Raw genomic sequence first — 25,232 nt, forward strand, 5'->3', positions numbered from 1 at the left:
GATGCAAGGAATGGGACTTTGCTCACCTTGGAGCCACGTTGAGTCGTATTGCTCGGTGCGGATAACACGGCGACGTCCCAGGCTGCGGAAGAACGCCACGTCCCGGCTCATGAAGTCGGAGGAAATCCCAGCGTACAGCTCTCCTTCTGTAAACACAACCCGGGTGCACCAATTAGCTTATTGAAAGAGGCATTTTCCAGGCACACCCACTGAAGCAATAAGACAGAAAGGAAAGGGTTTTCAGAATAATTGCCTGCTATACTACACCAATCAGACCAGCTAATGGTGAAATAGTCATGTTGGTGTTTTAGGATGTCCAAACTATCGGAAGTACAGATGTTCACAGAAATGGCCTGAATACAATGGGTCAGTGTATGCAGGTAATAAGTAGTGCAGGACACTGTTCCCATGGTGTATTAATACAAACACTTCTGCTGCACCACATCCTTCATAAGAATTAGGAGCAGGAGTAGGCCATTCGGCCCCTCGAGTCTGCTCTGCCATTCAATGAGATCATGGCTGATTTTTTACCTCAACTCCACTTTCCTGCACTATCCCCATATCCCTTGATTCCCTTAATATCGAAAAATCTATCAATCTCTGTCTTGAATATACTCAAAGACAGCTTCCACAGCCCTCTGGGGTAGAGAATTCCAAAGATTCACCACCCTCTGAGTGAATACATTTCTCCTCATCTCAGTCCTAAATGGCCAACCCCTTATTCTGAGACTGTGACCCCTGGTTCTAGACTCCCCAACCAGAGGAAACATCCTCCCTGCATCTACCCTGTCAAGCCCTGTAAGAATTGTGCATGTTTCAATGAGATCACCTCTCATTCTTCTAAACGCTAGAGAATATAGGCCTAGTCTAAATCTCCCCTCATAGGACAATCCCCCCATTCCAGGAATCAGTCTGGTGAACCTTTGCTGCACTTCCTCTATGACAAGTATATCCTTCCTTAGGTAAGGAGACCAAAACTGTACACAATACTCCAGGTATGGTCTCACCAGGGCCCTATATAATTACCGTAAGTGTCATTCTTGCTAGCCCACCCCAATACATGCTAGGTTGCTGGCAATGGGACTTGGCAGAAGATGGCTGGCCAACACTGAGATGGGATAGTGCCGTTAGCACTGAAAACCCATCTCTCCCTTGTCTGTGCTGTTGCAAGACATGTCAGTGGTAGGACTCTTGCCTTTGAATCAGATCGTTATGGGTTTAAGTCCCACTCCAGGGTTTCTGCATGTAATTCAGGCTGACACTTAGGTGCCATACTGAGGGAGTGCCACACAGATGGAGGTGCCATCTTTTGGATGAGATGTCAATCGAGGCCATGGCTGCCTGTCCACGTGGGTGTAAAAGATCTCACAGTGCTACTCAATGAAGAGTAGGGGAGTTCTCCTAGCATCCCGGCCAACAGCCCTCACTCAAAACACCACCAACAAAAACAGATTTAATGTTTGTTTCAGTCCGTGAACAAACAAGTTGCAGTGTTTGCTTACAAAACAACATGTGACTATATTGCAAAAGAGTTATTTTATTAGCTCTGAAGCACATTGAGACATCCAGAGGAGGTACAAGGTGCCACATCAATGCAGGGGCCGATTTTCATGACCTTTGCACCCAGGGAGCCCCCATTGCCTGGGAATCGGCTGCACTATCCCGTTCCTCTATTCTTTTTGTCGTCAATAACTGGGGCTGTAAAAGACGAGGAGCAAGGAAGTAGCTGAGTGTGGCTGTAACTGTGCAGAGCGCTATTTTAAGTGCTGTGGTCAATGCCCTCATAAAAAAAAATCCTGTCTGCACTAATTTAATGAAGTCGTTAACCTGTTTAGTTTAAACAAGTTAATGACTTGTTTGAAGTAGCTCAAATATAAATTGTGGGCGAGTGTATTAAAGTATACGCTAAAAATAGCACTCAATGGAATTTCAACTGGGAAGGGTTGGGAATATGATTCATTGTGGGTGGCAATCTGGAGATGTTACTCATTTAGCACCAGCTTTAATGAAGAGTGACTAAGTTTGACCAAGAGGACCCTTCTTCTAATGTGCTAATGCACAATAGGCTTTGTTCCAATCATTTAATTGGGTCCGGTAGCGTAATGGTTATGTTACTGGTCGAGGATTCCAGAGGTCTGGACTGACAATCCAGAGACGCAAGTTCAATGCAGTTTTTAAAAATATTAAAATAAAAAAGCTAGTATTGGTAAGGGTGACCATGAAACTGCTGGATTGTTGTAAAAACCCAACTGTTTCACTTCAGTAAAAGAAACTTGCCGTCCTTACCCGGTCTGGCCTAGGCAGCACGGGCCAGCCCACACTGCGATATGTGCGCGCACTTGGTCCGTGCAGCAGAGCAGGTCTCCAGATGTCTTGGTTAGCCCTTGCCACTGGACCAAGACCTAGCTCTGTCAAGCCCGTGTGGTGGCTAATATGCAACGGCCACCATATGTTAAAAAAATCCATGCACAGGCATCTTCCACCCTTCAGGATGTAGTTCGGGTTCTTCTTTCAAAACACCTGTGAACTCATCCTTTTTTTTGTCGTGGAAGCAAGTCATCCTCGTTTCAAGGGACTGCCTATGATGATGATGATATGTGTAACTGTGTGTCAACCAACATGGCTGACCCTTAACTGCCCTCTGAAGTGGTCCAGCAAGACACTTAGTCGAGATGTGAAATAAATGCTGGTCTTGCCGGGAATGTCCACATCCCAAAAATGAATAAAGAAATAGAAAATGTATTAGTTGTGCAGGAACACAATGTGTTCTGCCACTTATTCGTTTTGACAATCTGTTACAAATGTTTCTCAGTGTCAGTGGGCAAATCTAGATCTAGAAGATTCTTCCTGGGGAATAAACCAAACGTGAATTCCTTTGCTCGCTGTGCACAGTTCAATACCAGCACACGAGGGAATGCTGACGGCCTTAGCTGAGCCACTGGACAGGGTGGGTTTGCTGTGTGCTTAGAAGGAGGGAGGTGACAAAGCCATTTTGGGGCAGCTCCCATCCACCTGCCACTTAAAGCAGGTTGCCAGAATGTTCCGTTGGTTGGAGAACAACATTACAATGAGCAAGTTGGAGCAGAATTCCAAGCCAAAAAGCAGAATCCAGATTCAAAGGTCACTTCCATTGTAGATCTGGTCCCTTGTCCTTGGAGGGTATTCTACAAAGCCCTGGGTCAATCAAAGCCAAGATCAAGCACCCCACCCAGTGGCCTAAACACCCACTCCTTGCATCACTGATACACCGTGGCTACAGTGTGTACTATACACAGGATGCACTGCAGCACTCGCCAATGCTTCTTCGGCAGCACCTCCCAAACCCACGACCTCCACCATCTAGAAGGACAAGGGGAGCAGGTGCATGGGAACACCACCTCCAAGTTCCCCTCCAAGTCACACATCATCCTGACTTGGGCATATCCATTCCTTCAGCATCGCTGTCAAAATCTTGGAGCTCCCTACCTAACTGCACTGTGGGAGGAACTTCCTCACACGGACTTCAACGGTTGAAGAAGGCGGCTCACCACCACCTTCTCAAGGGCAATTAGGGATGGGCAATAAGGGCTGGCCTTGCCATCGACACCCACTTTCCGCGAATGACTTAAAAAATATATATTTAGAGGATCGCTTGTTGAACAACTAAGCTATGGACTCCATGGATAAATGAAGAACTAAACTATTCCCCTCTATCATAATCCAACTTGGATTTCCAATGGGTTCCAGCATTCCACAGCTAAACCTGGAGTAATTAAGGAGAGGTGTTCCTGACAGATTATTGAGAAACAGGAGCGATGGGGAACCCAGTGGTCTGCAGTGACGTTTTAAGCCACTCTTTAATTACAGCTGCCCAGTATAACACTTTTTATTGTTTCCTCGCTCTGATCTCATGGCTGTTGTGGGAGTGAGTGTTGGAATGGGTTACCAGGCTATTGTAATGCAATTGAAAGGGTCAAAGTGAAGTCATCTGACATTCCAACCCATCTATTCGATCATATGATGCGTGGGTGATGATCCCTTAAGCATAAAACCAGTTTCAAACAACAACCTGCATTTATATAGCACCTTGTATAACGTCTCAAGCCATTCCCAGGAGCATAATCAGAAAAAAATATTGACACCGAACCAAAGAAGGAGACATTAGGACAAAAACTTGGTCAAATAGGTAGGTTTTAAGGAGCATCTAAAAGGAGGAGTGAGAGGTGGGGAGGTTTATGGAGGGAGTTGCAGAGCTTAGGGCCAAGACTGCTGAAGGCACGTCCACCGATGGTGGGAGGAAGGAAGTTGGGGATGCACGAGAGGCCAGAATTAGAGGAACACAGCGATACTGGAAGGTTGTAGAGCTGGGGGAAGTTACAGGGATAGGGTGGGGCGAGGCCATGGAGGGATTTGAAAACAAGGATGAGAATTTTTAATTTGAGGTGTTGCTTCACACAAGTCATGCAAGATGTAACAAGGAAGCACAGGGTTATCTTTTGCAAGGGGACTGCACGAAGTCACCATCCTTTCACCTCTGGAATTTGGGCTTGAATCCAGCCGTGACTGATGGTAGCCAGGCTGGCTTTTGAGGTTCAGCATGAGATGGTTTTGAGGCAGTCTCAACTCTGTTCATCGAGGACACAGATCCACACCAACATGTTGGCCATAAAATGATGTCGGAACTGGGCACAATGTTTAGATGGGTTTATTGTGAAATGAGGACACCATCAATCAGTTCTGGTGGGCACAGGCCCCTCAAAGTAAGATTATTATTGATGCTGATAAGGTGCAGAGACAAACAACAGTGATGATTCCGACTATCAGGAATCTAAGTTATGAGGAAAGATTAAAGAAGTCCAGCTTGTTTGTTTTTGGAAAGAAAAGTTTGAGGTGACCTAACTGCAGTTTCCATGGTAATTAACAAGGTTGAGACAGGGAACGGCTCACTAAGTCACTGGGTTCAAACACCAGGGACACAAGTTACAGTTGCGGATGTTAGGCTTCCCAAATAGTTGCGTAAGTTTATTGAGTGTGTGGCCAAGCCGTACTGACCAGCAAGGTTCAAGGTTTAATCCTCATTCCATCAGCTGATCTTAGACAGGGCTGCGAAGGATGCAACATTTGGTCCTGGGTTCAGGAGGGGAGAATTGGCCAAGGTTCCCACTCCTGATCATTATCTCACAATCCCTGCCGGAAGTGGCCACTGGGTCAGGACAGGATTTGGCTTGGCTGTAATGCCCCCCGAGGAGAATAGCCTCCCAACTCTCAACGGTCAAGGCTCCCTCCTGAATAATGGCCTGCAACTGTGCCCAGCAAAGAGTCAACGCTTTCAGGAGCGGATGTCGTCATGGGTACCGATTTTAATTAATCTTGCGAGTTTGCAAAGCCTAATAGGAGTAGCAGATTAAATGATCGTTTTCCAACCTAACTGAGAAAGAATGGCTGGCCTAGAAGGATCAGAATTTCAGGACTTGCTGGTGCTGTGAGGGTTAAATTGGAAACCATCTTGCGAGATCACCCGTTTAAAAAGAAAATAAGTCAACTGATGTAGAATATTCCAAAGACGTGTGCGCAGGAACATGCAGGAGTGTGAAGCTGCATATCCACATACTGTATATACTGGGGAGATATAAATATCAGAGTGCAACTTATAGTCAAGAATGGATTTACTACACATATAAATAAACCATACCTGCTCCTGACTGACCCCCGCCATACTGTGATTTATTACTGTCTTCACATACACACCAGGCAACCAGGTCATCCTGGTTGTCTAAACAGGACAGTTGCTATTCATCAATGTTAACGTGCAAGCTCTCTGTTAAACCTTGCCTCAGACCTGTCAGCAGCAGACAGCGAGAACATTTTATATTCCACATGTTCACTGTAGCCTTCAGTGTGTGCATGTGTGTCATTGACTCTTTTATCTCTGAAACAAATGAAAACAGATGCAGTGCTGGAGCCCAGCATTAACCCTCAAATGCAACTTGTCACTGAAAGCTGAATCCAATCATACCCTCAACAAGGTTGGTCGTGGAGATATGTGTGAGTTGTGGTAGTACACACACGAAGACATAGGCACACACACACACACACACACACACACACACATATGCACACACAGACACAGGCACACACGTATCTCTCTCTCAGGTAGTCCCGCATTGGTACGCTCACACAGACACATGTAGGCACGCACAGACACGCACTCACCGACGCAGGCAACACACACACACACGCACACACATACATGTAGGCACGCACAGACATGCACACACACGCATACGCAGACATGCGCGCGTACACACACAGGCATGCACACACCGACACATGCACGCACATATACACACACACAGAATTGCACGCGCACACAGACACATGCGCGCAAATTGCCCGGATAACTGACTCGCTATCAAGCGTTAGGATCCTGCTTTCCACGATTTTAACCTGTTCACCTGAGCAGTTGACATGAATACCGGCCCAAAGCTGGTGGGGTCTTTCTTTACTTATGCATATTGGGTCTCGATGATGTCATCGGGAGCCAACTGCAATATTAACCAAGACCTAATTGGGGAAGCCGCTGTGGCTGAACCAAGCCGGAAGAAGATCAGCCCAAGAGGCTGAAAAAGGTAAGTTGTTTTCTTTGCTTTGCAGGGTCAGGAGCCACAAGAGAGCGCCCACGGGTCAATAAGAAAAGCTTAGGCCTCTCTGCCTCAGACACTCTCCACTTCCCGAATGCAAGACGTTCATGAGACACACCCGGAACCCAATTCCACCGCCTACTTTGTGTCAGCAGGCGGCCTCCATTGCTTCCTGCCAACATTTGGTTTGTTCCAGGCGGGAAATTGGCTGGCGGGATTTAACTGAGGCGCAGGAGATACAATCTCCCAGGCCTCGTCACTGGAAAGGTGGGTGTAATGTATGCACCTCACAGGTTTGTAGAGGTGTTGTCTCCCAGGCCACCTGCAATTTCTGCGTACTGGAGGAGTCCATGTTGAATGTATATGTTGTATGTGTGAGGTTGCAGCCCCTATTGCAATATTTGAAGGGGCTGCTTCTCAAATTCTGGTTGCCACTTCAGTCCCATGCTCCTGATCTTTGGGCACCCTGAGCGGAGGGGAGCGGGCAGGTCGAAAGGCCTCCTCGTAGGACTGCTCCTGGGCATGGCCAAGGTGGCCATCAACCGGTCCAGGCAGCGGGCGGTCGAGGGGGTCGTTCAGCCCGACTGCCTGCCTCTCTTTCACGGTTACATCCGGGCCAGGGTGTCCCTGGAGATGGAGCACGCGGTGTCCACCAGTACGCTCGCGGCCTTCCGTAAGAGGCGGGCGCCGGAGGGACTAGAGTGCATCATCACCCCATGATCGTTTAAAGTTTAAAGGTTAATTTGTTTAATTTTCTGATTTTAGTGCCCCTTTAACAAGGGGCCACTTGATTTATAGGTTCACAAAAATAGTTGTAGAGGTGTTGCATTGTGAGTGGCTTAGCCAGTCACATGGGGGCCGAAATTCAGCTCCCCAAAAAGGCTACTTACCACCAGGCGACAGAGTCGAGCGGCTGCCGACTTCCGGTCCGATGGCTGCCTCCAGCGAAATTCAGCGCGAGGGTTTTTCTGGTGGTCCCCACTTAGCCCCCGCTGCTGGCGACTATCCTAAGTGCGTCATCAAAGGGCGCACCGCCGATCTTCCGCACCTCCATCACACCTCCAGCCAAAGTTACCTCCAAGAATCTCAAACCTGCCGCGCGGTGCCCCCGACAGCTTTTTCTGTCGATGCACCTTGGCTTTCAGCGTGTGAGCCATGGCAGCACGTGGCCCTTCAAGGGGAGTGCGCACTGCCGTGGCCACCATGTTTTTTTTGTCAGCCTACTGCCAGGTCGGCCCGACAATTATGCCCCCGGGTTCAGCCGGGCCGCCAACAGGCAACCTGGCAGCCCCTCTTGGGTGCCAGACCGCTGGCCCTGGTGGCCCAGTGGGCTGAAGTTTCAAATTGCTGAAGGCTCTTTGCTTTAAGTGGAGGAGCGAGCCATGGTGACGCACACACGTTGTGATGTCACCTCCGCTCCGCTGTTGACTGACAGCGGCGGAGTCTCCGTCCCACGTCCACTTTCGCCTCCATTATGACCGACTTCCGGTCCGCTTGAAAAAAAACGCCAAAGAGCTGAATTTACCGAAAGAGGCGACCTCATCCGAAGTGGCGGAAAAAACACTTCAGGAGTGGAAGGTGCAACCCGGCTCGGGCGAAGGTAAATTTCAGCCCCATGATGTTCGCAAGACTCAATAAAATCCCAATCAATTGGGTCTAGGTCATCCATGATGAGGTATGCAGTTGTGAGCCTCGTGGATGAACTGGTAATGTGTAGTGTGATTACTAAACCTTTGTTAATAAACCAATTAGTTCTTAATAGCAATGTGTTGCTATGAATTCCTAAGCAAAGAACCCATGAAGCAAATGCATTACAGCGGGTAAGTTTCCAACTCATCCCACTACCCACCCGCCTGGAGTTAAAATCCAATGTGGCAAGCATTTCTCTGTCTGTGGTTAACTTGGCTTCTTTTGAAAGTGGCAGTAATTCTTCCTGTGGTGGCCTAAACAAGCCAACTTCAAGAACAACAATATAACAATATACAATGAGCACCCAGTCTTTAATTACAGACTTTGAGGGAGACCTCAAGAATGGAACTTATCATTTCTTTCTGAAACACAGCACATTATAAAGTATACTGAAATTAAAATAAACTGGAAGACGTGGGATGAAATTACTAACATACAAGGATATCAGAGATCCAGTTAACTAATGTTTCTCCTGGAATTGAACCACACTTCATATGGTTACCTCCTGATATTTACCACTTTTTGTGGCTCCATTGTAAAGATGGTAACCCAATTCTATTGAATATTCCTCTCTTCCTCCTCTGTAGTTCCATCTGCCCCATTACAACAACAACAACTTGCATTCTATAGCGTCTTTAACGTAATGAAACATCCTAATCAGGCAAAACGTGGCACCGAACCACATAGAGATACTAGGAAAGGTGATCAAAAGCTTGGTCGAAGGGGTAGGCTTTAAGGAGCGTCTTGAAAGTAGAGAGAGATGTACAGATGCAGGGAGGTTCACGGAGGGAATTCAAGAGCTTGGGGCCCAGACATCTGAAGGCATGGCCGCCAATGGTGGGGCGATTAAAATTGGGGATTTGCAAAAGGCCAGAATTAGTAGGGGAGTCCAGAAGAAGAAAGCATGATCTTAAAATAAGAGCTTGGTCATCTAGGAGGGGAATCAGAAAGCTCTTTTTCACATAAAGAGCAGGGGAAATCTGGAACTCTCTCCCCAACAAGTCTGTGGATGCTGGGTCAATTGGAGCTTTCAAGGCTGAGATCAATAGATTTTGGTTGGGTAAGGGTATCAAGGGATATGAAGCAAAGGCGGGTAAATGGAGTTGAGGTACAGATCAGCCATGATCTCATCTTCATAGGCGCTCCCTCGAAACGAGGCTGACTTGCTTCCACGCTAAAAAAGGATGAGTTCACGGGTGTTTCAATGAAGGACCCAAACTGCATCCTCAAGGGTAGAAGATGCCTGTGCGTGGATTTTTTTAACATGTGGTGGCCGTTGCACACCAGCCACCACACGGGCTTGACAGAGCTAGGTCTTGGTCCAGTGGCAAGGATTAACCAATGACTGGAGACCAGCTCTGCTGCACGGACCTAGTGTGCACACATAATGCAGTGTGGGCTGGCCCGTGCTGCCCCATCGCCCTCACCTCTTCTGGGCCCCGAATCACGCCTCCCCTGGGCCACGATCACGTCCCTCTGCAGTCTCTCACCGCTTCTTCGCCCTGACTTCGCCGCTCCTGCTGTAGCTGCCCACGCTCCAATCACCGACCTGGATCTTGATGACGTCACTCTTCGCTGCTGTTGCCCTCCTGCACCAGCTCATGCTGCTCCCTGGAGTGGTATGCCTCCACGCTGCTCCATGACCGTCGCTCACTGCTCCTTTTATGGCCTCAACCTGCCGCTACTGGTCTCTCGCAGGTCGGGGCCTCCATGCTGTCATGATCTAACTGAATGGTGGAACAGGCTAGAGGGGCTGAATGGCCTGTTCCTGTTCCTCCTCTGGGTGCATGGAAGCAATTAGGGTTGGAACGCGACGCAATCAGGTCTCGCAATTTTCCATGCCACTCAGCCAAACTCCCACCGGGACTGGCGGATTGACTGAGGAAGCACATTTATTTAAGTGCACGATCTGTCTCACAGTTTTCAGTCACAAGCCTCACCCGTAACAATCTCCCAGTGATAAGGGTTTTAAACCCGGCTCAAGCGAGCCGAGCCCTTTGTCCTCGGTGTGTGCTGTACACAAAGCAGTGGTCGCTTTGCTTTACAAGAGCCACACAACACCAGGCATGAGCGAGCTGACATCCCGTCTTTCGGGTGAGACGTTAAACCGAGGCCCCGACGACTCTCTCGGGTGGATGTAAAAGGTCCCACGGCACTATTTCGAAGAGCAGAGGGGATCTCCCGGGTGTCCTGGTCAATATTAATCCCCCAACCAACATCACGAAAACAGATTATCTAGTCATTTATCTCATTGCCCTTTGTGGGATCTTGCTGCAAATTGGTTGTCGCATTTCCCACATTACAACAGTGTCGACACATCAGGAGCACTTCATTGGCTGTGAAGCGCTTTGGGATGTCCTGTGTCATGAAAGGCGCTATATAAATGCAAGTTCTCTCTTTTGTCCGTGCGATATAGAATCCAGTCACACAGGGCAGCAAGAAAAGGTATTGTTGAATTCGCAATGTTTGTAACTCGAACCCTAATGTCAGAGATAATGGGCTCGAACTTGGTCAAAGCTAAGGCCCGCCCACGTGCCACCCAAAGGACCGCTGAGATACCTGGCGACTCTTTGGCAGGGAGATTCCTCAAAAAGATCTGCCAGTACCGCCCGACGGCAAAAAACCGCCTTACGCCCTGAATCTGGGTGGCAGCGGGCGGGAGCTCCCAATCTCAGCAGCAAATGCAATCATCGCCAAAGTGCTGCCGAGGATTGAGTCGGGCCCAGGGAGGGGGGAAGCACATAAAAATGAAAATTTACACAAGAAAAGCACTGGAAAACCTTCAGGGGACCCCATCCACCTGAATTGCTGTTAAAAAAAAAGAAAAGAAGTTTAGTAACCTTTTTTTGCAGGTCCGTTGGGGTTAGACCCCCCCCCTGCTGCTGACTCCCGTCCCCCCCCCCTGCTGCCGACTCCCGTCTGGAGCAAACTGTCAGCTCGGTGGGCAGGACGACACTTACGCGCCTTGCGCGCTCGCGGACGTCAGCGGGAGGTTCCCAGCGTTACTCCCCTCCCGCCGGCGGGGGGCCTAGAGGAAACTGGCACCAAGGGGAGACCGCCCAGAAGACTCAGCGGCAGCGGGCGGTGAGTGCACCAAGTTTGGGACCAATGACACAGAGCCTTTAAGCATTGGGTAGAACAGAAAGAACCAACTGATGCTTAAGTTTGTACCATTACCTGCTTTACAGCGATGTGGAGAGTTTCAAGTAATACCTGCGTTTGATGGATCTATCATCTACCTCGGGCAGGAGCCATCGCTTTAACGTCTCGTCCATCAGATGGCACTGCTGATAGTGCAGCTCTCCCTCGGTACTGCACTAGAGTGGCAGCCTTGAATGTGTGCTCAAGTCTCTGGAGTGGGGCTAGCAAAGAGTCTCTTTCTGACTCAGAAACGGAATGCTACCAACTGAACCATGGCTGGCCTGTGAACCAAGACCCTTGGTCTCCATTTTTTATTTCTGAACCACATGTTGGTTTCATGACCTGAGCTGACCTTTACTCAACTGAGGTCACCAGCACCACTCCACTGTGACTCTTACCTCCTTCCCAAAGCTGTGCTGACTAGTTTAACCCTTCGGGTATAGGACCCGTAATCTTACAAAATACGCAGGCCTTCCCTTTCACATACATCTTGTGGTAGCTCCCTTTATTACAACAACAACTTGCACTTAACATAGTAAAACACCCCAAGGCACTTGGGGACAAACAAAATTTGACACCAAGCCCATATAAGGAGATGTTAGGACAGGTGACCAAAAGCTTGGTCAAAGAGGTAGGCTTGAGGGAGGCTACCTCCCCAAGAGGTAGGCTTGGGGCGAGGTGGAGAGGTTTAGGGAGCGAATTTCAGAGCTTAGGGTTGAGACAGATGAAGACATGGCTGCCAATGGTGGAGGGATGAAAATCGAGGATGGGCAAGAGGTCAGAATTGGAGGAGCACAGAGATCTCGGAGGGTGGTAGGGCTGGAGGAGGTTACAAAGATAAGTAGAAATTGAGAATTGCAGAGAGCATCTCTTAATTCCAATTGTATTTTTTTATCCACCAAACTAGAATGCTGATTCCCGAGTGTCAGCTGTGGCTCAGTGGGTAGCACACTCACCTCACAGTCGAAAGGTTGTGGGTTCAAGCCCCACTCTAGGGACTTGAGGACATAAATCTAGGCTGACTCTCCAGTGCAGTGCTGAGGGAGTGCTGCACAGTCAAAGGCCCTGACTGCTCTCTCAGGTGGACGTAAAGGATCCCTTGGCACTATTCCGAAGAAGAACAGGTGAGTTATCCCCGGTGTCCTGGCCAATATTTTATCCCTCAATCAACATAACAAAAACAGATTATCTGATCATTATCACATTGCTGATTGTGCGCAAATTAGCTGCCACATATCACATATTACAACAGTGACTACACTCCAAAAGTACTTCATTGGCTGTAAAGCGCTGTGAGACGTTCAGTGGTGGTCATGAAAGGCGCTATATAAATGCAAGTCTTTCTTTCTTATTTCTTTTAAGGGACAACACAACCTGGGACGAGTATTTCCAGCCTTACTGAGCTCAGAATCAGAAATGCACCAAGCTTGTGACTAACACTTAGGCTCCGACCTGCCATCTGTTTTGATTCCTGATTGCATCCCGGCCTCTGCGTGCCTGGTGCTCTTCACTGCCTCCAATCCTCTTTCACCGGACACTCATATTATGCAAAGGTGCCTCAAATTTATTTTCCAGATTCGTTAACGCATCTTCAAGTTCGGCTTTGATAAGTGAGAAGTTAATTGAGGCCAGTTAAAAGCTAAAGGGTAGATTGTGACTTTGTGCCATGGTGTAAGACGGGGGTGAGTGAATGAACGGGTTTCCATCGCTCACATTCACTTCAGTGGAAACAAATCATCGCGAGAGGTATTAAGCCGGCTGATGTTTCCCCTTTTACATTCTCGCACAAAGTTAAACTCTGCCTCAATAATCCCGTAGTGGTGCCGTGCATTACTATAAATTCAGCACCAAATTCATACCAGTATGGGTGTAACTACGTAGCAAACTTACAAATCTAGAAATTACTGTTGGCCGTATCAGTGCTCAAGTATTTGATAAGACCAGCCTCTGTCTGCTGTTTCCACTTACTTAAAATGAATAGATTAATGGCTCAGACAGAACTGCAGATGTCGTCAATGCACTAAGCGGTTGTGCAGTAATATTGCCAATGCCATTTTGAGACTAAGGGTGGGGAACAGACCATCAGCACCAGCAAGCCAGCTGTGATGAGATCAGTCTCTATAGCAGATGCTGTGGGAGTGCCCAGAATAACAATTCACCCTGCCGCAGTGCCCAGAAACCGATGCTCCGACTAAGATCACAATCCACCTTGAAACTAATTGCTGCTGGTGATGCTTTTGACTCGCAGGAGGATCCATGCTGCTGATCCCAAAGAGCTGTGAGCAGAGCTGACCAGGAGCAGCCCAGCTCACGGTGTCGGGAGTCATGTCAGCCCTCAGGCTCCTGGCCTTCACTTTCTGGCGTCAGCTTGGCTTGGCTGACGGCATGTTTTCCTCTGAGTCAGCATGCTGTGGATTACAGCAGGAAAAGGCCAGCTGATCCTTCGAACCTGCCCCCCACACAACCGCGACACCCCAGGAGAATCATGATTAGGCAACCATTCCCACCAGCTCGCACATCCATCTGCCCGACACCACTATTAACGGTACGCCACTCGTAATGGGACATCACTAGTAACGGGACACCACTATTAACCGTACGCCACTCGTAACGGGACACCACTAGTAACGGGACACCACTAGTAACGGGACATCACTATTAACGGGACATCACTAGTAACGGGACACCACTATTAACCGTACGCCACTCGTAACGGGACACCACTATTAACCGTACGCCACCCGTAACGGGACACCACTATTAACCGTACGCCACTCGTAACGGGACACCACTATTAACGGTACTCCACTCGTAACGGGACACCACTATTAACCGTACGCCACTCGTAACGGGACATCACTAGTAACGGGACACCACTATTAACCGTACGCCACTCGTAACGGGACATCACTAGTAACGGGACACTACTAGTAACGGGACATCACTATTAACCGTACGCCACTCGTAACGGGACATCACTAGTAACGGGACACCACTATTAACGGTACTCCACTCGTAACGGGACACCACTATTAACCGTACGCCACTCGTAACGGGACATCACTAGTAACGGGACACCACTATTAACCGTACGCCACTCGTAACGGGACATCACTAGTAACGGGACACCACTAGTAACGGGACATCACTATTAACCGTACGCCACTCGTAACGGGACATCACTAGTAACGGGACACCACTAGTAACGGGACATCACTATTAACCGTACGCCACTCGTAACGGAACATCACGAGTAACGGGACACCACTAGTAACGGGACATCACTATTAACCGTACGCCACTCGTAACGGGACATCACTAGTAACGGGACACCACTAGTAACGGGACATCACTATTAACCGTACGCCACTCGTAACGGGACATCACTAGTAACGGGACACCACTCGTAACGGGACATCACTAGTAACGGGACACCACTAGTAACCGTACGCCACTCGTAACGGGACACCACTATTAACGGTACTCCACTCGTAACGGGACATCACTAGTAACGGGACACCACTATTAACCGTACGCCACTCGTAACGGGACATCACTAGTAACGGGACACCACTATTAACCGTACGCTACTCGTAACGGGACACCACTATTAACGGTACTCCACTCGTAACGGGACACCACTATTAACCGTACGCCACTCGTAACGGGTCATCACTAGTAACGGGACACCACTAGTAACGGGACATCACTATTAACCGTACGCCACTCATAACGGGACATCAGTAGTAACGGGACACCACTAGTAACGGGACATCACTATTAACCGTACGCCACTAGTAACGGGACATCACTAGTAACGGGACATCACTATTAACCGTATGCCACTCGTAACGGGACATCACTAGTAACGGGACACCACTAGTAACGGGACATCACTATTAACCGTACGCCACTAGTAACGGGACATCACTAGTAACGGGACATCACTATTAACGGTACTCCACTCGTAACGGGACATCACTAGTAAAGGGACACCACTATTAACCATACGCCACTAGTAACGGGACATCACTAGTAACGGGACATCACTATTAACGGTACTCCACTCGTAACGGGACATCACTAGTAACGGGACACCACTATTAACCATACGCCACTAGTAACGGGACATCACTAGTAACGGGACATCACTATTAACGGGACATCACTAGTAACGGGACACCACTAGTAACGGGACATCACTAGTAACGGGACACCACTATTAACCGTATGCCACTCGTAACGGGACACCACTATTAACGGTACTCCACTCGTAACGGGACACCACTATTAACGGTACTCCACTCGTAACGGGACATCACTAGTAAGGGGACATCACTAGTAACGGGACACCACTAGCGATGGGACACCACTAGTGACGGACATCATTAGCGACGGGACATCACTAGCGACGGGACATCACTAGTGACGGACATCACTAGCGACGGGACACCACTAGTAATGGGGGACCACTAGTAACGGAACACCTCAAGTGACGGGGCACCACTAGTAACGGGACACCATTAGTAACAGGACATCACGAGTAAAGGGGGCCACCAGTGACGGGACATCATTAGTAATGGGATACCACTAGCGACAGAGACCACTAGTAACGGGACATCATTAGTAACGGGACATCACTATTAACGGTACTCCACTCGTAACGGGACATCACTAGTAACGGGACACCACTAGTAACCGTACGCCACTAGTAACAGGACATCACTAGTAACGGGACATCACTATTAACGGGACATCACTAGTAACGGGACACCACTAGTAACGGGACATCACTAGTAAAGGGACACCACTATTAACCGTACGCCACTCGTAACGGGACACCACTATTAACGGTACTCCACTCGTAACGGGACACCACTATTAACGGTACTCCACTCGTAACGGGACATCACAAGTAAGGGGACATCACTAGTAACGGGACACCACTAGCGATGGGACACCACTAGTGACGGACATCATTAGCGACGGGACATCACTAGCGACGGGACATCAATAGTGACGGACATCACTAGCGACGGGACATCATTAGTGACGGACATCACTAGCGACGGGACACCACTAGTAACGGAACACCTCAAGTGACGGGGCACCATTAGTAACAGGACATCACGAGTAATGGGGGCCACCAGTGACGGGACATCATTAGTAATGGGATACCACTAGCGACAGAGACCACTAGTAACGGGACATCACTAGTAATGGGACACCACTAGCGACAGAGACCACTAGTAACGGGACATCACTAGTAATGGGACACCACTAGCGACAGGACTGTCATGTATTCAACTGTCATTGTAACCCATGTATAAACTGACCTAAGTTGTACACCGTGAGAACACTGACCACTAGGTGGTGAACTTGTGGGAGACATTCCTAACCTGGACTTTCAAGTATAAAAGGGGAAGCTCCACCCACCTTCATCACTTGAGGTCTTGGTAATAAAGGTAACTGTTCACAGAGTGACCTTCTCTCAAGTATGGGCCTCGTGTGCAGTTATACTGTATAGTAAGGACACATCATTGGCGACAAGAAACTAGGATTTAAACTATGCGAGCATGGCCACTAGCAGCACAGAAGAGAGGTACTGTGTTGGTGATGATTGGGACGACTTTATTGAGAGACTACAGCAAAGTTTTGTCACTAAGGAATGGTTGAGACAGGATTCGGCCGACAAACGCAGGGCTCATCTCCTGACGGTTTGTGGATCCAGAACGTACTCCCTGATGAAGGACCTTCTAGCGCCAGAGAAGCCGGCGGACAAGATGTTCGAAGAGCTCAGTAAGTTGATCGGGGAACACCTTAAACCGGCTAGCAGCATGCACATGGTAAGTCACCGGTTTTACACGCACCGGCGGCGAGAAGGGCAAAGCATTCCAGACTTCGTGGCAGATCTCCGGCGACTGGCGAGCCTATGTAAGTTCCCAGATGCATGCAGAGCGGAGATGCTGCGAGACTTTTTTATTGAGGGCACGCTGAGGTTTTCAGGAAACTGATTGAGACCAAAGACTTGACCCTGGAAACGGCGGCTTTGGTGGCCCAGACATTTATCTCAGGGGAGGAAGAGACCAGAATGATGTTTAACAAAAATCTTGGCTTAAATGCAGCAAATGGACAGGGAGTCAACATTGTTAACGCGATACACAGTTCTCTAGGCAGACAAGGGCAATTGGACATGCCCCAGCATGTAGTCGAACCCAAAGGGGGAATTCAACAGAGACGATGGCTAGCTGAACGGCGATTCATGCTATCGCAATGGACAATGCGGCCAGTAATGTGGCCATCAACACCTGTTAATGGTGCGCTTAAGGACAGTTACAGAGACAGTCAGAGACGATCGACTGGTAATGGACCTTTTGTTTCCAACAACGGGGCCTCCAGCTCATGCTGGAGGTGTGGAGGCAAACACCCAGCCAGAGCCTGCAGGTATCAGCAATATACCTGCAGAAACTGCAACGTCAGTGGTCACTTGGCGCATATGTGCAGGAAGCCTGCAGCCAGGTTGATGTACAAGGAGGATGGGCCCAATGTCAGCCCTACGAGGCCAAATGGACACTGGGGGAAATCGCTGGAAGCTGAAGTTCAGCGAGTTCATGTGGAGCACATATACAGTTCATATACCAGGACACCACCGATAATGATGAAAGTGCTCCTCAATGGCATCCCCGTATCAATGGAGCTAGACACGGGGGCCAGCCAGTCCCTGATGAGTATCAAACAGTTCGACAAGTTGTGGGCATCCAAGGCCAGGAGGCCAAAACTATTGCCAATTGACGCACAGCTACAGACATTTACAAAGGAGATAATTCCGGTGCTAGGTAGTCGTGACCCACAAAGATTCGGAGAACAGGTTGCCACTCTGGATTGTCCCGGGGAACGGTCCCGCACTGCTGGGGAGGAGTTGGCTTGCTGTCATGAACTGGAAATGGGGCGATGTCAATGCAATTTCTTCTGTGGAGCGAATATCATGCTCACAGGTCCTGGACTCACTATTCCAACTCACTATTCCAACCTGGCATTGGCACTTTCATGGGGGCCAAGGTAGTGATTCACATAAACCCGGACGCCAGGCCAGTACACCACAAGACCAGAGCGGTGCCGTACGTGATGCGGGAAAAGATAGAAGGCGAATTGGACCGCCTGCTGATGGAAGACATCATCTCGCCAGTCGAATTCAATGACTGGGCGAGCCCGATTGTGCTCAAGGCGGATGGGTCGGTCAGGATATGTGGTGTTTACAAGGCCACCATCAATCGGGTGTCACTTCAAGACCAGTACCCGCTACCGAGAGCAGAGGATCTCTTTGCGACGCTATCCAGTGGCAAACTTTTTTCAAAATTGGACCTGACCTCAGCTTACATGACCCAGGAGCTGGCGAGTGAGACGAAGAAGCTGACCGCCATCACGACACACAAGGGGTTGTTTGAGTACAACAGATGTCCATTCGGGATTCGCTCAGCCGCCGCGATCTTTCAATGAAACATGGAAAGTCTCCTCAAGTCGATTCCAAGGATTGTGGATTTTCAAGACGACATCCTCATCACGGGTTGCGATATTGAAGAACACCTGCACAATCTGGAGGAGGTGCTAGGCAGACTGGACCGGGTAAGTCTGCGACTGAAAAAGGCGAAGTGCGTCTTCCTAGCTCCAGAGGTAGAATTCCTGGGGAGGAGGGTAGCAGCAGATGGGATCAGACCTACTGCGTCCAAAATGGAAGTGATCCAGAGAGCACCCAGACCCCTAACACAACGGAGCTGCGTTCGTTCCTGGGGCTCCTGAACCATTTTGGTAACTTTCATCCCAAATTGAGCACGCTGTTAGAGCCGCTACACGTGCTCCTACACAAAGGTCGTGAATGGGTCTGGGGGGACAGCCAGGAAAGGGCTTTTGATAGAGCACACAATTTGTTATACTCCAACAATCTGTTAACGCTATATGACCCATGTAAGAAACTTGTTTTAACGTGCAATGCGTCGTCCTATGGGGTCGGGTGTGTGTTGCAGCATGTGAATGCCAAGGGTCAGTTACAGCCGGTAGCTTATGCCTCCAGAAGTCTGTCCCAGGCAGAAAGGGGCTCCGGGGTGGTAGAAAAGGAAGCGCTTGCATGTGTATATGCAGTAAAAAAAATGCACCAGTACCTGTTTGGCAGGAAATTTGAGCTGGAGACAGATCACAAACCCCTAACGTCCCTTTTGGCCAACAACAAGGCCATAAATGCAAATGCATCGGCCCGCATACAGAAGTAGGCACTCACATTAGCCGCCTATGACTATCCAATTCGGCACAGACCGGGCACTGAAAACTGCGCCGATGCACTCAGCAGGCTCCCACTAGCCACCACCGAGGGGGCAACCGAGCATGCTGCTGAGATGGTCATGGCTGTTGAAGCTTTCGAAAGCGAAGGCTCACCCGTGACAGCCCATCAGATCAAAGTCTGGACAAATAGAGATCCGCTACTGTCTTTAGTCAAGAATGGGGACTGGGTAGCCACGTACGGGGCATGCCCTGAGGAATTTAAACCATTTCACAGGTGCAAAGATGAACTCTCGATTCAGGCCGATTGCCTACTATGGGGAAACCGAGTAGTCATGCCCCAGATGGGCAGAGAGGCTTCATCCGAGAACTCCACAATGAGCACCCGGGCATTGTCATGATGAAGGCAATTGCCAGGTCGCACGTTTAGTGGCCAGGGATAAATGCAGACCTGGAACTTTGTGTTCGCAGGTGCAACACGTGTGCCCAGCTGGGCAATGCGCCCAGGGAAGCCCCCCTGGCCCACCAAGCCATGGTCACGCATCCATGTGGATTACGCAGGTTCTTTCATGGGAAAAATGTTTTTGGTTGTAGTAGATACCTACTCCAAATGGATCGAGTGTGACATTCTCAATTCATGCACATCCTCTGCCACGGTAGAAAGTCTACGGGCAATGTTCACCGCCCATGGTCTACCGGATGTCTTGGTCAGCGACAATGGCCCGTGCCTTACAAGCATTGAATTCCAGAACTTCATGGCAGGAAATGGTATCAACCATGTCAGAACGGCACCGTTCAAGCCGGCCTCAAACGGCCAGGTAGAACGAGCAGTGCAGATAATCAAACAGGGGATGCTCAGAATCCAAGGGGGTTCCCTACAAAGCCGCTTATTACGCCTCCTGTTGGCCAATAGATCGCGACCACACTCGCTCACAGGGGTTCCACCCGCAGAGCTGCTAATGAAAAGGATGCTCAAAACCAGGTTATCCCTTATACACCCCGCCATGAAAGAAATTGTTGAGAGCAGGCGCCGGTCACATTGTGACTACCATGATGGGAATGCGAGGGCGCGATGTATTGATGTCAATGAAACCTGTCTTTGTCCTCAACTACGCTGCAGAGCCCAAATGGCTCGCAGGCACTGTGATTGCCAAAGAGGAGAATAGGATTCTGGTTGTTAAACTTACCAATGGACAAATCTGCCGCAAACACGTGGATTAAACAAAAAGGAGATTCAGCAACCCCATAGAAGAAGCAGAGGAAGAACACGATGTAGAGTTCACTCCACCACAGGTGACCGAACACCGGAACCAAGTGGAGGAGAGCCCAGTCACTGTGGGCAGTCCGGACAGGCCTGAGGCACCGCAAACAGCAGACACTCAGGCCAGCGCCCAATGACCAGAGCCCCAACTCAGGCGCTCTACAAGGGAGCGTAAACCACCAGAGAGACTTAACCTGTGATCCCAATAAGACTTTGGGGTGGGAAGTGATATGTATTCAACTGTCATTGTGATCCATGTATAAACTGACCTAAGTTGTACACCGTGAGAACACTGACCACTAGGTGGTGAACTTGTGGGAGACACTCCTAACTTGGACTTTCAGGTGTAAAAGGGGAAGCTCCGCCCATCTTCTCCACTTCAGTGCTGGAATAAAGGTTGCTGGTCACAGAGTGACCTTCTCTCTAGTATGGGCCTTGTGTGCATTTGTACTGTATAGTAAGGACATATTCAGGACATCACTGGTAACGGGACACCACTAGTAATGGGGCACCACTAGCGACGGGACACCATTAGCGACGGGGGACCACTATTGACGGGGGACCACTAGTAACCATCCTCCAATCTGATCCGTAGACATTAACCACAATTTTTGCCTATGGAAATTTAGCCTACGGAAATGTATCCATTGTAACAGGTCCCCACCAATACCACAGGATTCTGTCTTGTAGTATAACCTATTGTGTGGTACTTTATCGAAGGGCTTTTGAAAGTCCAAGTAGACAATGCCTATTGGACTGCCCTCGTCCACAAACATTGTAACTTCCTCAAAAATCTCCAGTAGATTAGTTAGACATGACCTCCTTTTCCAAAAGCCGTGTTGAATGTCTCTGATGATATCCTCCCCAGCCAGGTGACTGTAGCGAGCATCTCTTATAATTCCTTTCAACATCATACCTATGATTAAGGCTTCGACCTGTAGTTCCCTGCATCTGACTTGCCACCCTTTTTGAAAATTGGCATAGCATGAGCATCTTTCCAATTCAAGGGAATGATCTCAGACTCCAGCCAGCTGTTAAAGTGAGGGGTTTGCAAATCACAGGTTCCACCTCCACGGGTGGATGTGATCTGGACATGTGTGTGGTGCTTTCAATCTCCTGATTTAAACAATTACTGCACATCACAGTCCTTGAACATTTTGGTATGAGATTATTAGGGAGTACAAAACAGATTTTTCTGTTCTCAGGTAAGAGATCTTCTGATAGGCCAGATATTTGCCACTCACTCCAAACGGTCTCCATGCCTGAACCCAGAAAACACAAAAACAGGAATCCCGATTCCACAAAGTTTAGTTTGAATATTGTGTGCAGTTTTGGTCTCCTAATCTGAGGAAGGACATTCTTGCTATTGAGGGAGTGCAGCAAAGGTTCACCAGACTGATTCCCGGGATGGCAGGATTGACATATGAAGAAAGACTGGATCGACTAGGCTTATATTCACTGGAATGTAAAAGAATGAGAGGGGATCTCATAGAAACATATAAAATTCTGACATGATTGGACAGGTTAGATGCAGGAAGAATGTTCCCGATGTTGGGGAAGTCCATAACCAGGGGTCACAGTCTAAGGATAAGGGGTAAGCCATTTAGGACCGAGATGAGGAGAAACTTCTTCACCCAGAGAGTGGTGAACCTGTGAAATTCTCTACCACAGAAAGTTGTTGATGCCAGTTCGTTAGATATATTCAAAAGGGAGTTAGATGTGGCCCATATGGCTAAAGGGATCAAGGGGTATAGAGAGAAAGCAGGAATGGGATACTAAAGTTGCAAAAATGATCAGCCATGATCATATTGAATGGTGGTGCAGGCTCGAAGGGCCGAATGGCCTACTCCTGCACCTATTTTCTATGTTTCCGTTAATTGTTGAGGGAGCTGCAAGGGTCAGGGTGACCAATCTGTAGCAGTGGCTGACTCGTGCTGTTGCTCAACCCAGCGTGGAGACAGCTCTGGGGAAGAGGAGGACCTGGGGTCATGACTATGAGGCAGAGGATTCAAGTTTAAGTTCCTCAGGCGGAGGGACTCTCAACTAACAGTCAAAGCGGGGAGGCGGGAGCTGTGCCTACTATCAGGGTAGGCTGTGCCTTCAGTTGCCTCGGCCCCAAGCTCTGGAATTCCCTCCCTAAACTTCTCCGCCTTTCTACCTCTGTCTCCTACTTTAAGACGCTCCTTAAAACCTACCTCATTGACCAAACTGTCCTAATATCGCCTTGTGTGGCTCGGTGTCAATTTTGTCTGATAACGTTATTGTAAAATACCTTGGGACGTTTTACTACACTAAACGCGCTGTATAAATGCAAATTGTTGCGGATTTTCATTGGTCTGTTTGAGGCTCTCCCCTCCCTGTGGTGCCTCAGGCTTGTGCCCAGATCGTGTCTGCACTAATCCAACCAGGATTAATATGTTAACACATTTTTTATGTGAGGTTTGTGACATAAATCAATCTGCTCTTGGTCAGCTTCAAAACCCTTGAGCCCCCCGATGTGTAAGCATGTACACATTGAGGTTTGCAGAATTCTCATGTGGTGTGACACGCGGGACGCGTCAGTTTGATGCCTCCGGTATTCTGACTCTCGGTAATGCACATGTACACAGCACACTGCGGAGCATTAGGCTGCAGCCAAGCAGCTCCATAAAGGACAGCTGGTAGAACAGCTGCTTATAACTCTTTGGGTTTCTGGAGCCAATGGCAGTCTGTCCCTCCACACCAGCCCTCACAAAATAAATCACAACACTTTATGATTTGGGACCAGAATTGGAGATCCATGGGAAATAGCTGGCTTTGTGCAGTGTGGCAAGGAAGAAACAGACTGAGACAAATGTTTTCCTCTGTATGTGTTACCCACTGGGTATCCCAGCATTCGGATTGCTGAATATCACCCAACAGCTGCTGCATCACCAAGCTGGGTTTTTATCGGTCCCTCACACACACACACACCAAGATGATGCAGAGTTCCATAGTCAATAGGTCATGCTGGGTGTGTGTTCCAGTGTTACAGGATAACTGGCAAAGTGCCTCCAGCAGCCTTCTTCCAGCTAAGGATCCCACAAGCAAGCTTGAGCTGTCACCTTCACCTCTGCACTCATGTTGACATTTATGGAGGGCAGAAGGGGTTGATTTATTCCAACTGCTCCAGGGGACTGCATGATGCAATGAGTTAGCACGCTGTCCCTTCACATCCGGGACTGACTCCATCGCAGGCTGATGTTATTGTCTCCCTCTCTCGTTCCTGCTGGTGAATGGAACAGTCTAGGCCCAGTCCCGGCTAAGGCAGGACAAGGGTGCAAAGGGGCAGTGTCCGCATTTCTCTAAGCCCCAATGGTGGTGTCTCACACGGGGTTTGAAGAGATTCATGTGCTGCTGCCCGGGACTGCAAGGGCGACTTTTGCAACGATGCGAGCAATGAGAAAATAGGAGAGCCAAAAAACCTTTTTCCTTACTAGCGGTATTTTATGTAACACACAGATGATTCTGCATAAACGCAGAGAACATTTGAATCCTGAATGATGCTTCAGGTTTGCTTTGCCAGCCTGACAATGTGAGCACTCCAACTCAGGAGCAAGGCACTGCAAATAATCCTTTCAAGCATAAATTATCAGCAAATGTGCAGTCGCGATGTGCTTAATATACGGCAAGATCGCGCTACAATTACTCCTCCATACTTTGGTCAGTTTCCAACTGTACATAACACCTTGCATTTATATAGTGCCTTTAACGTAGTGAAACGTCCCAAGGCGCTCCACAACAATTTTACAACACGTTAGATATTGCCCATTGAGGGAAAGAGAGAAAAAGAGGAAGCAGGAAGTGTAAAAAGAGGTTAAAGGCTCGGGTCCGAAGCGGCAGCCAAAATGCGCACGCAGATAGACACAGGCGAAAAAACTAAAAAAAAATTCAAATTACGTTGTAAATTATACAATAAGGAGTGTACAATAGTAAAATCAGTATAATAAATATTAATTATAATTAAACAAAAGTAAATAATATATACCATACTTATAAATTAAGTTAAAATTAGAAAATCAGTAATTCAATCAAACTAAATCAGTTATTAGTTGTTGTTAAGATTCATTCCCTGTCCAGTGATTCAATTAATCTGGAAGATCCAATCACTGTTCTCCATCCTTGTGATGTCATATTTTTATTACTTTTGATTTCTCATTGTGTCCTTTTGCCAGGACCTGTAATAATGAGCATAACGAGGCACTGAGCCACATAGAGGTAGTAGGACAGGA

The 25,232-nt window shown here is 48.5% G+C and overlaps 2 protein-coding genes across 3 annotated transcripts in view; one reads left to right on the forward strand and one right to left on the reverse strand.

Annotated features, from left to right (window-relative positions):
* zmynd10 (zinc finger, MYND-type containing 10) overlaps positions 1-25,232 on the forward strand; it is a 296,351-nt gene that overhangs the window by 85,637 nt on the left and 185,482 nt on the right. The window lies entirely within an intron of this gene.
* Positions 1-25,232, reverse strand: part of sema3h (sema domain, immunoglobulin domain (Ig), short basic domain, secreted, (semaphorin) 3H) — a 190,378-nt gene that overhangs the window by 56,967 nt on the left and 108,179 nt on the right. For both annotated transcript variants that reach the window (XM_070895738.1, XM_070895737.1), the window contains exon 6: positions 27-146. In XM_070895738.1, coding sequence (XP_070751839.1) covers positions 27-146 — 120 coding nt within the window. The remainder of the gene's footprint in view (positions 1-26; positions 147-25,232) is intronic.

This window comes from Pristiophorus japonicus, chromosome 12 (genome assembly GCF_044704955.1).
Source record: "Pristiophorus japonicus isolate sPriJap1 chromosome 12, sPriJap1.hap1, whole genome shotgun sequence".
In the NCBI taxonomy this organism is placed as follows: domain Eukaryota; kingdom Metazoa; phylum Chordata; class Chondrichthyes; family Pristiophoridae; genus Pristiophorus; species Pristiophorus japonicus.